Source organism: Macrobrachium nipponense, chromosome 12 (assembly GCF_015104395.2).
Source record: "Macrobrachium nipponense isolate FS-2020 chromosome 12, ASM1510439v2, whole genome shotgun sequence".
Taxonomy (NCBI): Eukaryota; Metazoa; Arthropoda; class Malacostraca; order Decapoda; family Palaemonidae; genus Macrobrachium; species Macrobrachium nipponense.
Genome location: NC_087205.1, coordinates 40,784,718 through 40,802,197, shown reverse-complemented (window position 1 = coordinate 40,802,197; position 17,480 = coordinate 40,784,718). Strand labels below are relative to the sequence as shown.

At 36.2% G+C, this 17,480-nt stretch overlaps 1 protein-coding gene across 6 annotated transcripts in view; it reads right to left on the bottom strand.

Annotated features, from left to right (window-relative positions):
• Positions 1-17,480, bottom strand: part of LOC135224499 (zinc finger MIZ domain-containing protein 1-like) — an 84,923-nt gene that overhangs the window by 27,922 nt on the left and 39,521 nt on the right. For all 6 annotated transcript variants that reach the window (XM_064263512.1, XM_064263514.1, XM_064263513.1 and 3 more), the window contains exon 2: positions 2,128-2,334. In XM_064263512.1, the coding sequence (XP_064119582.1) occupies positions 2,128-2,334 (207 nt within the window). The remainder of the gene's footprint in view (positions 1-2,127; positions 2,335-17,480) is intronic.

Sequence of the window (17,480 nt, the reverse complement as noted above, 5' to 3'; positions counted from 1 at the left end):
TAGTGCCTCTCTACTTCAACTATAGTTCCCATCTTTATATTCAAAACATATTTTTGAAATCCAAAAAATGTCGCTTCAATAAAATATGTGAAATTAGCAACACAAAAACGTATTTTTCAAAAGTTTGAAAACTCAATCGAAAATGCATTTGAATTTAAAATTTGAACGAAAACATTCAAAAAAGATGATTAACGATCGCAAAATAAAATATTTATAAATAAATAATTAACCTGAAACGTTTTTACATAACAGTAAATTTCTAATAGGCAACGTTCTTGCTTTTCTCGAGTGATTCTTGACAACATCTAAAAGGTTCACTAGGCAACATACATTTAGCACTAAACAGTTAATAATTTAATATTATTAATCAGTACATATCTCAAACAACTTGAATTACTGTTATTCACTGCAAACTCCTACAAAAAGTTAATGACGCATTTTGCCGAATATTAATAAATATTAATTAGTAACTGTTAAACAATACAAAACGGACACACACCCTCTCACACACACACAACAACAAAATCGGACAAAATAAAAATAATTGTTTAATAACAGAAATCAATGATTATGATTTAATGGAGATGAATGATGCAGAATGGAACATCAATTAATGATTTATCTCGATACACGATCAATACACGAGAGCAAAAAGAAGAAAAAGAAATATTAAGGGAATTGCACACACATTTATAGACAGTGATGACACAAGAATTTTTTAAATGTAAAATTTTTAGATTAAATCTTAATGTTTAAATTTGCCTGCTCTAAATAAATAGGTCTTATTTAATGAGAGAGAGAGAGAGAGAGAGAGAGAGAGAGAGAGAGAGAGAGAGAGAGAGAGAGAGAGAGAGAGATACTTTTTCACAGGTTCTCTAAAAACTCCATTCATATATGATCAAAATCAGGATAAAATTTACCAACTCTCTCTCTTTCTCTCTTTTATGGTGAAAGTCATCTTTAACTTGCATTTAGAATAAAAACCTATTTATTTCAAGTCAAAAATAAAATATCTGAATTGTAAAAATAGAAATTTTGATAGTAATTTGTATTATTGTTGCTAATAATAATAATGATAATATAATTACTTACAAAGCAATAAAAGCAACATTATTATAATAATCATAATTCTTGTCTACATAATAATAATAATAATTAATAATAATAATAATAATAATAATAATAATAATAATAATAATAATAATAATAATAATAATACTGTTGAATAAATCGGCAGAATTCAGCATATTAATCTCATATATTATCTTTACTATTGTTCTTATTAGTCGCTTCTCTGGTTCACCGATACTTCTTAATAATTGGCCAATATTCATATGGGATAAATCTCAATAATGCTGAATGGGATATTTTATTTAGAACAGGATTTTGCTTGTCAATGCTGGCATTATCAGCACTAGCAAACATATGTATGCAGAAATTATGTATGAAAATTCGTACAGTAACTTAGTTTACGGGAGTAACCAGCCTCGTTTCACGGGGCAGAATCGGCTCCGTTTCAGAGAATCCCTTCTCATACCCACCCCCTACGGAGGATGGGGAAGGTAGGATGAAACTCCATTATAAACCATCTTAGGGGTCCCCACTGTAACCCTGCCAAGTTTCATGCACATCGGACCAGCCGTTTGGCCGTGATTGAATGACAGACGGACGGGCAGACATGACGCCCATTACAGTAAGATACTGGTATACAGGAATGGCGGATCTCGGGTCCAGGTCAAACAGGGGTTGTCGTCGGTGTTGGTATTATTCCATAAGCGAGGTCAATGTCAGGCCGGGGTCATCTGTGGTTGTTCAGCTGAGATTGATAATCCCAGCATTGACAAGCAAAATCCTGTTTTCAATAAAATATCACATTCAGCATTATTTGGATTTATCCCAACATGAACATTGGCCAATTATCGAGAAGTATCGCTGAGCCAGAAAAGTATGTAATAACAAAAATAGAAATGATAATATATGAGATTCATTCGCCGAATTTTGCCATTTTATTCAACAGAATTTGTTTGAAAGAGGGTCTTCCTCCAAAAATAATAATATAATAATAATAATAATAATAATAATAATAATAATAAGAGAAAAAGAAAAGAAGGAGAGCACATGACATACCCATTGGTCTTGGCGGGGTAGTTGACCATGCTGTTGAAGGGTTTGCTGTGAGGATTGAAAGGTTGGGCGGGCATGTTTAGGTTACAGGGCGCTGTGCTCTGTGAGGTGGGCGTGGGCGTGCTCTGGCTAGTCGATGACGTCACCCCCCAAACAGTCGTCACCACGGATACAGAACCTCCGGCAACACCTCGGCCTCCCACCCACTCGCTGGTCGGGGTCGCCGTTGACGACAGGAGAAATCAAGGTGAAGGTGGAAGGTTAAAATGGTGATGGTCAATGTAGAATAATACATAAGATTTATTTTTATTTATTAATTTGTTTGTTCATAAGCTGGTTTCCCCAACGGGTGGTTTTAGGAGATAAACTGGAATAAATAGTTAATAACTTATTCATACTTTGTATGTACATATATATATATATATATATATATATATATATATATATATATATATATATATATATATATAACTACATACATACATACATACAAACCCCTAATCTCTCTCCATACCTATATACATTAATCCATTTAAATATTTTACTCTGTCTTTAAGCAAACGTATTCTACCTTACAGAGAAATTTCAGGAAAACCTATAACTAATTTCTTACGACTTTCTATTGTCCTCCTAAAGTTCGTTTTGCCCTAACAAAAGAGGAAGCAGAAACACAAGGAGTTAAAAAGGGTATATTGTTCATAGGGGTTAATATATACTGGTATGTAGATAATATATATATATATATATATATATATATGATATATTATATATATATATATATATGTCCGGGACTTTTTATATTTGTACTAAAGTAACTCCATTCCGACGGAAGGAAGGAATCTCATACGAGAGTGGGGTTTTTTTTTCCCTCCTCTTCTCTCTCTCTCTCTCTCTCTGAACAAGGACACAGGTAAAAGATATATCTGATTCTAATTACACACCGTATAGCATTTCTAATAATAAAAAGTTCAACAACACACACGCACACACGCGCGCACACAGACACACACACACACACAATATATATATATATAATTTTACACGTTTGGCCCACAGACCACTACAGGAAATATAAGAGAGAGAGAGAGAGAGAGAGAGAGAGAGAGAGAGAGAGAGAGAGAGAGAGAGGGTATTTAGCTCTCCAAGCCACACCATCCTCTCATTCCAACTGTGACAGTTGCAGGACATCTAAATGGCAATTCCTATCAGCATTACAACCTAACGTTACCTGCACACACGCACACAAAGTGAGAGTAGAGCCCCTTCTCATTTCCAAATCAGCGCAATGTGCTCGAGAGCGCGCGTACGTGAGTATGTGAACACTTTTCCTTCCTTCGTCTTACCCAAGACCTAATTCCAGCAATCGGGTCCCAGAGTTCTCTCTCTCCCTCTCTCTCTCTCTCTCAGTCAGGGGAACCCCTACACCAGCCTAAGGGAAAGGAGGGGGGATAGCGTGGGGGAAGGGGTACTCACACCCCTTCACTCCTTAGCAACTCTGCACGTTCACCTTGTAATTACAGTCACTTGCAAATTTCCTCATCTCTATACTATCACTTTGAGCCACCTTTCTCTCTCTCTCTCTCTCTCGCTCTTACCCCCCCCCCCCCCCCCCCCCCCCAACCAATCCCCAACACCAACCCATAGCATTCACCATTGTCACACAACAGGCATCTTTAGGTGTGGGAGAGATCGTACGAGCGCGCACAAAATACTTTCATGACTGTCTGTCTACCTGGTGGGCCTTTCTCTGGCTAGGCACAGAGAGAGAGAGAGAGAGAGGAAATCTATGGAGTGAATTTGTACGCACCCGCCGCTTGTGATATAATATCTCTGAATTTTTATGTATACTTTAATTTACTTATTTACTTCTGCTTTTACTACTTTGTTTATCAATATAGTACTAATTATAATAATTAGTCTGTCTATGCCATACATTTGTTACTTCACTGTAAATGATAAATAGCTAGGTATTTTAAGTATGTATACTTTGTTGTACTTAATTACTAAAATTTCATAGTACTATATCCACTCTTGCTAACTTGTTTATCAATATAGTACTAGTGATGAATCTGTCTATGTGGAGTACACTGAATTATTGTGCACAGCGAATGCTGCTCTTCCTATGTTCAATGACATGATTTAGATCCTAATAATGATCTATGCTCTTATTGAACATCTTAACATTTTTGCATGAAAAATGCTTGAATAATATAATGAAAAATATATGTATTGTATGGATATATATATATATATATATATATATATATACAAGATATATATTTATATATATATATCATATATATATATATATATATATAGATACATAAATAACTCCTGCTAAATAGGCATCTATGCCTACTAGGTTTTGTGTGTGTGTGTGTGTGTAATGACTTATTAAGAGAACGTCTATAATCTTGTAATAACTATAAATTATTCAATTATATCTATAGGCACTTAACATCATAAATGTAAAAATCTATATAAAGTTTTCATTTGCTCCTATTTTAAGGAGAGAGGAAGGAAATGAACTTCCCACCCTCCTTTCCCGGAGAGAGAGAGAGCGAGAGAGAGAGACCGGAAAGAAAACTGAGGCTGACGACGGAAGTAGACACGGCTGTAGAATGGGGAGGGGAGATAGAGGGGAGGAGGGGAAGGGGAGGGGAAGGGGAGAGGATGAGGAGGGGAAGGGTTTGTAGGGAGGTGAATGGTGCGAGAATGATCAGCAAAAGTTCAGAGAGAGAGAGAGTGGGGGGGGTTAGAGGAGGGGGGAGGGGGGAAGGGGGAAGAGGCAGGAACCACCTAACCTCCGGACGGAATTTTTTTTGTCTTTTGAATTAAAAGTTCATGACTGTCTGACAGTGAACGGGCCTAGGATCTATATAATGAGATTCTGCTTTATAATAGGCGCACAGATAGATATATGATGAATTTCCACAATAAATATATTGTATTATTATCTACAGGCCTCTATAACGACACTCAGCTATATAATGCATGGCATCATTGTCTATAGGCCTATATAATATCCAGTTATATAATACAGTGTATCATTGTCTACAGGCCTATAATCACTCACAGTAGAAACCATATTAATGTGATAACATTTTTACGATAGAAAAATTAAAATTACTTTATATTTGTGACTTAAGCTCGGTCCGAATAATTACTTTGATACTTTACACATTTCTCTGGACTGGAAATTCTTAAAAATAATAAAAAAAAAAAAAAAAAAATAAAAAGTATTAATCCTAATTTTCAAAAGACGAGGAAATTTTTGGTTTGTTTGTATTTTTTGTTTGTATGGTGTTTTTACGTTGCATGGAACCACTGGTTATTCAGCAACGGGACCAACGGCTTTACGTGACTTCCGAACCACGTCAAGAGTGAACTTCTATCACCAGAAATACACATCTCTCACACCTCAATGGAATGCCCGAAAATCTAACTAGCGGCCACCGAGGTGGCAGGCCAAGACCATAACGATCACGCCACTGAGGCGCCTAGGAAATCTTTAGTCAACATTAGGCCTACCTTCTGAGAAATTTCGAAAACCAAGATATGTCAGAACCAAATTCAAGTTTTTACTCGGATTCCTAAAATCAAACTAAAATTTATTTACTATTTATTCATTTCTAACAATGATAATTAGTCAATACACCGAAAAAAGGCGAAAGCTTCCCTCCTCTGAGCTATAGGCCTATTCCTTCAGAGCAATTTCTCCCTGACAGTTCTCTTTTTTTTTTTTTTTTTCTTACCTTTTCCATTAACCTTTTCCCTTTCACCGTTTTCTACGTCGGGACCAGAAACGTTCAGATTCTCTCTCTTTCTCTCGCAGAAGTTATGATTTGAACTAATGAATGTCAGACACCAAAAGTATTAAAGAAAAAAGTCTAACGCCTGTGAGAGAGAGAGAGAGAGAGAGAGAGAGAGAGAGAGAGAGAGAGAGAGAGAGAGATTTTTGAGCATGTTATTCGGATCAACTCCCTTCTAATTAAAATATGACCAGAGGAAGAAGTACAATTAGCAATCATTATGCATGCAAGCAGAGAGAGAGAGAGAGAGAGAGAGAGAGAGAGAGAGAGAGAGAGAGAGAGCTGTTTTCACTAACTCTAGTGTACTTGACTTATAAAGTACTATACCTCTAAATTACTATTGTAAGTGTGAAAGTGAGGACGTTTGATTTACAACCCGTAAATATCAACAGTCTCCCGGCAGTGCTCGCGATCACCACCACAACTTTTTGAGGACTTGCCTGTCAACGATTTCACCAAGAGTGAAGATGAGGGGGGAGGGGGAGGGGGAGGGAGGGAAGAAGGGAGAGAGAAGAGAAGCAGGAGGGGGAATAGAAAAGTATGGGGAAAGGGGGGAAGCGGTTAGGGTTGATGAAGGACAGAGAGAGAGAAAAAAAAAAAGTGTCACTCGGGGAATGCAGTACGATAACTTTTCCCTCTACACCCGAGGTAGCTTGAAGAATAAATAGCATGAAGGCTTTAAACTTATCTTCTACCCTCGCCCCCTGCCCAGGCGGCCAATATCTTTACTTAAACACTTAACTACACATCAAACAAATGTAATAATGCGTAGCATTTATGTAAGTTACGTTAAAAGCTCAAATGAGAGAGAGAGAGAGAGAGAGAGAGAGAGAGAGAGAGAGAGAGTAACAGTGACAGTCAATTTGATTATAAAATTATGCATTGTCACTGTATTGGTGTAGAAATAAATTTTATACCAAGGGTTTAAATTTTTCTAATTTTTCACAAAAATATATTTTTATGTCATATGGATGTAAAAATCTGTAGGTTTTTAAAGTAATAATTTTGTTATGAATGCAATGAAAAGTTCATTACATGGACAGCTGTTCAAAATGTGTAAACACACAAGAGGGAGTAGAAGACATATAACATACTATGTATAATATATATAAAGTCCTCAAGTTGTAGTTGTGACGGCGAACGCTGCATCGAAGCACATTCCCGAATTTGTAACCAAGTACCGGAACCTTCCTTCCCTGATAGATGGGACGTCCTCTCTTGAAAACTAACCATAGAATCTTCTTGAAACCAATCTCATAATGTTTCTCACACCCAAATAAACTACAGATTTCATACATTGACTGACCTAACCTCACGTAAGAGCATGGCAAAAAAAAAACACACACACACCGGGAGACTGTTGATAATTACAGGTTGCAAATTAAACGTTTTCGCTTATATACTTACAATAGTATATACTTTATAAGTCATATGTACTAAAGTTAGTGATAAGTGCTCTCTCTCCCTGCTTGCATGCATACTTATGTAAGCATAGAGAGTCTTATGACCTGTAAATCATTAAACAATTGCCATCTTGCGAAAAAATAAATCTCGGGTAACAACTTTTTGTCAACTAATGTTGGAGAAATGAAAAAGGGGGAGTGGGGCAACATCATCATAGGGCTCTTAAACTAAAGACCAATAAGGTTGACGGCTGAGGGAAATTACTCCTCGCATACTTCACTTGAAATAAACCCAGCACTATAATGCAATTTACTCTCTCTCTCTCTCTCTCTCTCTCTCTCTCTCTCTCTCTCTCTCTCTCTCAGGTTGATATTTGCCTCCTAATATGTAATATTTTTTTTAGTAAATAATGATAGATTTTCGAACGAAGTTATATCAATAATAATAAAATTTTGCTGTTATTACACAAATTATTGTAGTAAAATTATTATAAGTTAATATATATATATATATACTACATACATATATATATATTATATATATATATATATATATATATATATATATATATATATGTATGTATATAATTTCTCAATCTATTACCAAAATATGTTATTGCAAAAAATTATGTATAAATATATAAATTAAATAAATACTTATTAATAAATAAACTACTTAGACAAACTGTGCACTAAAGTCATATTATCTGGTAGTTAGCAACAGCGAAGGTTCATGACAAAGGTTTTCCAAAACTTGTTGAACTGGTTGGGCACGTCCGCTGGGGTGGGGGGCGGAACTGGTGGTGGAGTGTTGGGGAAGTTGGGGAAGAAGGGGAGGGGTAGGAAGATTTACTGGGAGCGCCTATAAAACTATTTCTTTTTTTAAGCATTCTTTTATTCACAATAATATAATAAATAACAATGTTATTGCTCTTATGGTATTAATAAGAGAGAGAGAGAGAGAGAGAGAGAGAGAGAGAGAGAGAGAGAGAGAACGAATTTACTCTCTATAATTATGTGGTACCATTTCAGATTTCACCAGTATAGGAAAATTCACTCATTTAGAGAGCGGTAAAAACCAATGATCCCCGTAACAATTTTGATTTGTACCACGCCCATGACAACCAAAAAAAATAAAACTGTGACTTCGCCGACCATATGGGGTAACCCGCTCCCCTCCATACTTCCCCCTCCCTCACACCCGTCTTCCCCTAAACGAAACAAATCCGCTCCCTTCGACAGGAGTCCCTAAGGGTCGATATCCCACGCCATCTCCCAGGCAAATCATTCCCCAAGCGACGCGTGCGACCACCTCTGAGAAATGCGGCCCAAAAATGCGACCCAAAGCGACCTTTGTCGCACCAGTCTCCAAGGGCGTTCGGACAGGCATCTGGGCGCCCTGGGGTTACGCCCCTAGAGAGACGCCTATGTAAACTAAATGTCATGTAGACCCGTAACAGTGGCAGTGTACTGGCTGGCGGTTGTTATTCCCTCCGCCTGTTTGTTGGCGGTTGTTCCTGTCACTTGTGGCTGTTGGTCGCCGTCTGCGCCTTCGGTATCCGCCTATGGGAAAAAAGTAGGCCTTCGGCGTAGGACTAGGAGTGTGACAGGCACAGGAGAGGTAGAGGGTTTGAGGATTAGCGATGCAGATTCGGGGGTGTCAACTGCATCCTGATGATGGTTTAGGATTCGGAATACTCTAACTCACATGGATGAAAGGTCTCCTGTAGGACGATAGTCTGGGATTCAGAATACTCTGCATCGTGGTGATGAGTCTAGGATTGGAAGGATAAATTCCAACCGGATAATGAGTCTAGGATGACGAGTCAAAGATTCGGAGTACTCAACTGCACCAGGTTGATGAGTCTACAAGATGATGAGTCTAGGATGACGAATCTAGAATTCGGAGTGCTCCACTGCACCAGGATGATGAGTCTACGTCATCTTCACGCCCAAATTTCCTCTCATGCGCTTCTCCATTCCTTTCTTCCTCTTCGTCCCTTTTTATCTTATTGACAGGAGAGAGAGAGAGAGAGAGAGTCTCTCTCTCTCTCTGATGAGGAAATCTTGTTAGGCCTAGAACATGAACGTCACTAGGGCAGAGGAAAGAAAGTCTAACAGGAAAATGGCCTCTTCGTATAATTGAAAGGGGTCTCTCTCTCTCTCTCTCTCTCTCTCTCTCTCTCTCTCTCTCTCTCTCTCTCTCGAAAACGCAAATGCTAATGACTTTTGGAAAACCGTTTCTCTCTCTCGCATAACTGATAAGAACCATACAGGAGGGGGAAAGTGAGGAGGAAAAAAAAAATGGAAGAAGGGAAACACTCGCTCAAGTATATACTAGTATACATCAACATATCAATTAATTAATAATAAAATACGACATTCACTACACAAACTTCACACACACACACACACACACACACACACACACAGACTAGTGACAGCGCGGGCCAGGAGGGGGACCACCTGTGGTGTCATTAGCCCGAAACGTAGTGACACCTACCCTCTCTATCGATACGTATCAACATACACAACAAAGCGCACACATACACACGTGCTTGAAACATCTGCCTAACCTCCCGATACACACACACACACACACACACACACACACACACACACACACATATATATATATATATACTATATATATCATATATATATATATATATATATATATATATAATATATAGCACTGCGCACGTCGACTAAAACACCTGCTCCCTCCGACGAAACACCTGCTCTCTCTCTCTCTCTCTCTCTATCTCTCTCTCTCTCTCTACCATTTGAGAGGGAAGAGATGGAGAGAGCGCGAAAGACGGATAATAGAAAATGGATATCAACGCCTATTGGACTAATAAGTAGCACAGAGCGGACGAGAGAGAAAGAGAGAGAGAATAAATAAGCAAGATTAATAATATCCTCCTATCTTATAATACTACACAGATTTAGACGACCATCAAACAACAACGACAATATAATAAATAATAATAATACAAATAATAATAATATGCATGTTGCGCGATAGGAAAAGTGTGTTATCACAACTTGGCAACGGGTAAACATTGACTTCTGATGAAAATATCTCTCTCTCTCTCTCTCTCTCTCTCTCTCTCTCTCTCTCTCTCTCTCTCTCTCCTTTATCTAAGGCTTTACGTATAACACTAAGTTATTAATAACTAATAAAAATATTAATAATAATAATAACATATCGGTGTAAGACTGTTTAGACAGTCTGTTCACTAAAACGGCAGAATTAAACAAATGGATTTATATTAATAATATATATATATATTATATACTATAATATCTTATAATATATATATATAATATATATATCGATATAATTTTTCCTATTGATTTTTATATCCACTTCCTGGCTCAGCGAAGCTTCTTAGTGAGTGGGCAATATTCATATTGGGAAATTCTACAATATACTGGAGGGGATATTTTATTCAAATAGGATTTTGGTGTTATTTATCTGTTTTTGAATAAAATATCGCCTCCAGCACTTTTTAGAATATCCCAATATGAATGAATACTGCCCAGTTACTAACAAGCATCGCTGAGCCAGAGAAGCGAAGAATAGGCAAAACAGAGAGAATATATATTATAAAATCAATATGCTTAATTCTGCCATATTTAGTTATCAGAATAAATTAATAATAAAATAAATAATAATAATAATAATAATAATAATAATAATAACAATAATAATAATAATAATGTGTATTGTTAACTTTTTTCAACAGTATCTAATGAACATTTTTTAAAATGTGAAAATTAACTTTAAATAATCACAAAATTATTGCAGAGACAAACACTGTTTCAATACATGCGGTGTATATTCATACACACACACAGACATATACGTGATACACACACACACACACACACACACATATATATATATATATATAGGTACTATATATATATATATATATATATATATATATATATATATATCTATATATGCGTGTGTCTATGTAAGAATATACACCGCATGTTTTGAAACAGTGTTTGTCTAATGCAATAATTTTTTGATTATTTAAAGTTAATTTCACATTTTAAAAAAATATTCATAGATAGTTTTTAAAAAGTTAACAATACACACACACACACACACACACACACCACACACATACATATAATATATATATATAGTATATATAATATATATATTAGTATATATATATATATATATATATATACTATATGCTATATATATCACAGAACTCGTAAAGCCAGTATTTACGTCAAACTTCGTAAAGAAAAAATCATTTAGATGACAGCCCTTACAACAAGAGCTGATAACAGTCAACACGAAAGCTGTATATGAAAAATGGTTTCACCGAAGTGAGTGATTCTCTCTCTCTCTCTCTCGTTCGGCACTGAGAGAATTGAACAATACAATAGTCACGCGATTCATTACAACGGCCGTAGAGCCTATGATCGTAATTACTGCACGCATGCCTATATGGGTGTGATATTTATTTCTATTTACACACACACACACACACACACACACCGTATGACAGGTAACATTCACCGCTAACGAATTATTTAAATCAAAATTTCACACAACGAAATCAGTCTGTTTAATAAAAAATAACTTCAGAGTATCTGGAGAACTGTTCTCTGAGGTATGGGAAGAGGAGGCTTATTAGGGGAGGGGGAGGGGGTAATGGCGCTTCGCCGTTGTAATCAAAATACATAACACCTCTTCTTTTAGCGCAGCTGCGATAAAAACATGTGTTCCAAAGATTTAGATCACAGGTGTTTAGGCAGCAAGTGTCATCTCCCTACTTCTATCTGGTACATGAACAGTTTTCGACACCACACACACACAACACACACACACACACACACACAACACACACACACACACACATATATATATATATATATAATATATATATATATATATATAATATATGGAGAGAGAGAGAGAGAGATAGAGAGAGAGGAGAGAGAGAGGACTTGTTGAGTGAGTGCCAATCAACAGGGCCACCTGGACCTGGTGCCATCTCTAGTACCAACTTGAACAGTGTTTTTTTCTTAAGATTAACAGGCGTAGACATATTATTATTATTATTATATTATTATTAGCTTCAACAACAGTAATAATAATAGCAGTAAATAATAATAATAATAAACAATTACGTATTAAATGGACTGACCAAAATTCGTGGGTGTGTTGGGGAAGTGGTGCTGAAAGAGGGAGGGGGATTGAGGGAGGGGAGGAACTGAAAGAAGGGGAGGTAATCCTCCCCTTCCCATCGTCCTAAATCCTGACGATTGGGCCAAAGTTTGTAAAATGAGCGTAATTCTACAGTTGCTGATGAACGATATACATATATTCCTCAGGTACTATATTTACTTTCATAGATACTTATAAACTATTTTAGTCCGTATCATAGGTATTTTACTTAATATACTATAACACCATCTTAAAACACGAAGGCATATGACATCTATAAACAATAGGCCTATGAGGTCTGACCTTTGTGAGGTAGGCCTACTCACAGATGACGCATTACAGAATGCATCCAACAAACGCCACACGGAAAATACTTTCCGCGACGCCATATTGAGCATGTTACTAACCTCTCAGGTTAAATATAAATAACGAAAATGTCACGGAGTATATTTACACCGTACTGAGAGAGTTGGCCTAATGCCAAATTGAGAGAGAGAGAGAGAGAGAGAGAGAGAGAGAGAGAGAGAGAGAGAGAGAGAGAGAGAGAAATGAGGTCAGCTTGAGTCATCATCAACATTCCCTGGGTTAATTGACAAAGATGTCGAATTTAAACCACTAGCTCGCGAGTCTGGCCAGTGAGAGTGAGGGTGCTCTCTCTCTCTCTCTCTCTCTCTCTCTCTCTCTCTCTCTCTCTGTTTTTATCCTTTCTCTCTCTTTTAATGTCTCCCTCTCTTTTATTTTCTTTCTCTTTCCTTTTATTCTCTCTCTGTCTCTCTCTCGTTGTCCCAATTAATTCTCAAGGAACTAAAGTGGTTAAAAATTAAAAATTGAGAGTAAAATTACATTTGACATATGGGTACTCTTCACATACAAAATTCGCCACCATCTACTTCCTGAATGGGTATTTGTATTTCCTACAGTACGAGACAATTCATAGCCTCAAGGTTTGTCTCAAAGACATCCAAATGCCGGGCAATCTCTGAATGACAACTGATAAACTCTCTCTCTCTCTCTCTCTCTCTCTCTCTCTCTCTCTCTCTCTCTCTCTCGGTTACACTGCCCAGCTTTTTTGACATTTTACATTTCACCATTTCTCAGGGCCCCATTCCTATCAGGGCTGAACTTGGACTTGAAAGGCATCGGGCGTGTGTCTGTTCATCCAAGTGACCTCGAAAACTATGGAGCTGACTATAATATCTGCAATTTTCGGTTATTTTTAAATGTCACCACCTTCCCATCCTCCTCACAGCCCCCTTCCTATCAGTGCTTAACTTGGATAAAAAAGGGCAGTGTGTCACTATTCATTTCAGTGACCCCTAAAACTAAGGGTAAGACACTATTATCTGTATTTTTGGGTTTCTTTTAAGTGTCATCACCTTCCCACCCCTTTTCACCCTTTCCTATTAAGGCTGAACTTGAACTCAAATGGCTTTGGGAGTGGCACTATTCATCTCAGCAACCTCGAAAACTATGGATCAGACACTAATATCTGTCGTCTACGATTATTTTTACATGTCACCCCCTTCCCACCCCTTCTCGTTTGTTTATTATATATAATAGTATAATATAATTAATATTATATTTGTATATATATAATAATATATATATATATATAGATCGTAGAATGCAAATGGTTGTTGCTTTTACGAGTAGTTTAAAAAAGCCTGAATGGTGTATTTTTTAGACAACTAATCAGATTCTGTGTCCGTAGCATGTTCTAATATCTTATAGAAGATTCAGAATCTACTTTATATTAACTAGTGTGGATTCACCACAGCATATATTCTTTTACATATGCAACAACACATGTTGTACCGGGTATTACAACAATGTAAATTGGAAATAAAGTTTTGAATTTGAACTCTCTCTCGATTTAAAAGTACGCAAATTTAAACTAATATAAAAAGTTATGAATTTTTTTTAACTGACAATCAAGATATTTTGTCACCAAACCGCGCCCCAGAGAGAGAGAGAGAGAGAGAGAGAGAGAGAGAGAGAGAGAGAGAGAAGGATTTTAGGTCAGTGCTTCCATTCTGTAGTACAAAAAAAATGAAAATAAATTACTACATAAATTACAAGGATTAGGATATCTCTAAGACTTAGTGACATATGAGGTCGTCTTCATGATTATGTAAACTCCCCCGCAGGCTTCGTTCACTGGAAGGAATTAATTGATATAATAAGACGATAAAAAATGCCTTTTCATACTTCATAAAATCATGTTGAAAAACTAAATAAATTTCCTGAATAAAACTTAAAATTAAAATAAGATATTTTCTTCAAAGTAGTATTCAGTGTCATATAGTCGCCGTCAGTGGCGCAAAGTCGTCAAACTCGGGAAATTGGTTACGATTTATGCCGATTTATGGCGATTTGGTTGCAATGAGAGCGTAGTGGAGTCAAAATGAGCAAAATTTCGGCCATTACGACTTGCGCCATTTGAAATCGCCAATGAGGGACCATCCGAGGTGACATCATGTGCTCACTTATCTCTAGGAGCAGGTTCTGCATTATCCATTCACAGCGCTCTAATGATTTTTTCTAGATTTAAACTTCTATACTGCTGCTGCTTACAACTTCTGGTGGCAATTATTCCATGTGTCACATATCTTGTATGTGAATTAATCCCCACAATGAGATGTTTTGTATCTCTTCAGTTCTAGTTTCCATCCATTAAGTCTTGTCAGGTTTTGATTTAACGTAAATAGGTTACTGTCTACTTTTGTTATGCCTTTCAGTATTTTGAATGTTTCTGTTGGTTGTCCTCGCAATCGTCGTGTTTTCAATTCACACATGTTCAGGCTCTCTAGTCGTCTTTGGTAACCCATTTGCCTGATGGATGGAATTAACTTTGTGGCTCTATTTATGTGACCAAAACTGTACTGCGTCTTCAAGATGAGGTTTAGCTATTGATGCGTAGAGCTGCAGCATCAGCATCGTTTCCTTGTTTCTGTATTTGAACTGGCTCCTTTATGCATACTTCTTTTCAGCTTTTATACACTGTTTTGTGGATTTTAAGTCCTTAGAAATAACAACTCCAAGGTCCTCGTCTTGTTCTATACTATTTATATCATTCCCAAGCAGCATATAGTTGCAATGGGGGCTGTTTGTTCCTATTTGTAACACTTTACATTTATCCAGGCTAAAAGGCATTTGCCATCTTTTTGACCACTCCCCTATTTTCCTTAAATCGTTTCTTGACCAAAGAGAGGGAGAGAATTTTTGCCATTTAATATGAAATCCCTACAAGCTGAAGACGAGAGAGAGAGAGAGAGAGAGAGAGAGAGAGAGAGAGAGAGAGAGAGAGAGAGAGAGGCGTCAAATACTCACAATAAAATTAGGTAAGAAGACTTTGATAACTGCTATAATTAGAAAATCTAAAAAATACATATATCGATTGAAACCTGAAAAATTTAAGCAAAAATGTTGAGGAGCGGAGTTGGACAAAGTCTAACAACCCCATCCCAAAAAGGGCAGGATGATATAAATCCGAATTTCTAGACTGGTAGCTTCATATATTCATAGGTTTTGAGAGAGAGAGAGAGAGAGAGAGAGAGAGAGAGAGAGAGAGAGAGAGAGGTGCTCATCCTGAATACAAATTAATCTGGTGGTAGTGGAAGGGGGAACAGGACGGGAGGAGGGGAAGGGAAGTAGTGGAAAGAGGAAGGGGAGGGAAGTAGTGGAAAGACGAAGGGGAGGGAAGGAGGGTAGGAAAGGGGAAAAGGGGTGGAAAAAAGGGGTGGAAAAGGGGAGGGGAGGAAAAAGGGGAGGGGAGGGGTGGGGGAAGGGGAAGGAAGGAAAGGAGGAAGGGGTGGAAAAAGAGGAAAGGGTGGAGGGTGTGAGTGATTTAACTCGGGAATGAGTTATAAAATAAAATTAATATTTCTAAAAAGTCAAGCTTCCTTATCAAGGAAACACTCTCCCCTCTCTCTAATATGATATATATATAATATATATATATATATATATATATATATATAGATATATTTCATTAAAATCAAGCTTCCTTATCAAGAAACACAGTCTCTCTCTCTCTCATATATATATATATATATATTATATATATATTATATATATATATATATATAATATATATAATCGAGCTACAAATGTCCTTTAATATCTAATTCGCTCTACCTCGGAATTAATATATTTCACATATGTTAAACCGAAGGGGATTTTTTCGTCGATAAGAGATTTGTCGGTTCGCGGGCGCGAACCATCGAACCCAACAAATTCAGGACGCACAGTGAAGCTTTAAACCAAGCCGCCAACGCGAATTAGATATTAAGGGCATTTGCAGCTCGATGTTTGTATATGAATCACGGGAATTGTTATAATGCCTCAAAATATATATATATATATATATATATATATAATATATATATATATATATATATATATATATATATATATATATATATATATATATATATATATGATATATATATGATAAATATATACTAATATATAGATATAATATATATATATATATATATATAAATTTAATTATATATATATATATGAATATGAATTATATAAAATATATATATAGATATATTATAAATATTTATATTAAATATCTATATATAGAATTATAATATAATAAATTATATATATATATATATTATATATATATATGATAGATATATTGTATATACGATATATTATATAACGTCAATTCACATTACCGTGGATCCGTATACAAAGCTACAAATATCCTTTGATATCTAATTCGCTCTACCTCGGAATTATATATTTTCATATAATGGTAACCGAAGGGTAATTTGAAAATATATTAATTACGAGGTAGAGCGAATTAGATATTGAAGGACATTTGTAGCTTAATTTTTTATCTATGGGACCTGGGTTCGCTCCTCAGTACCGGACATCACAATTTCTTCAAAATGACTTTGAACTTGGATCTTCAGGCTTTGTACT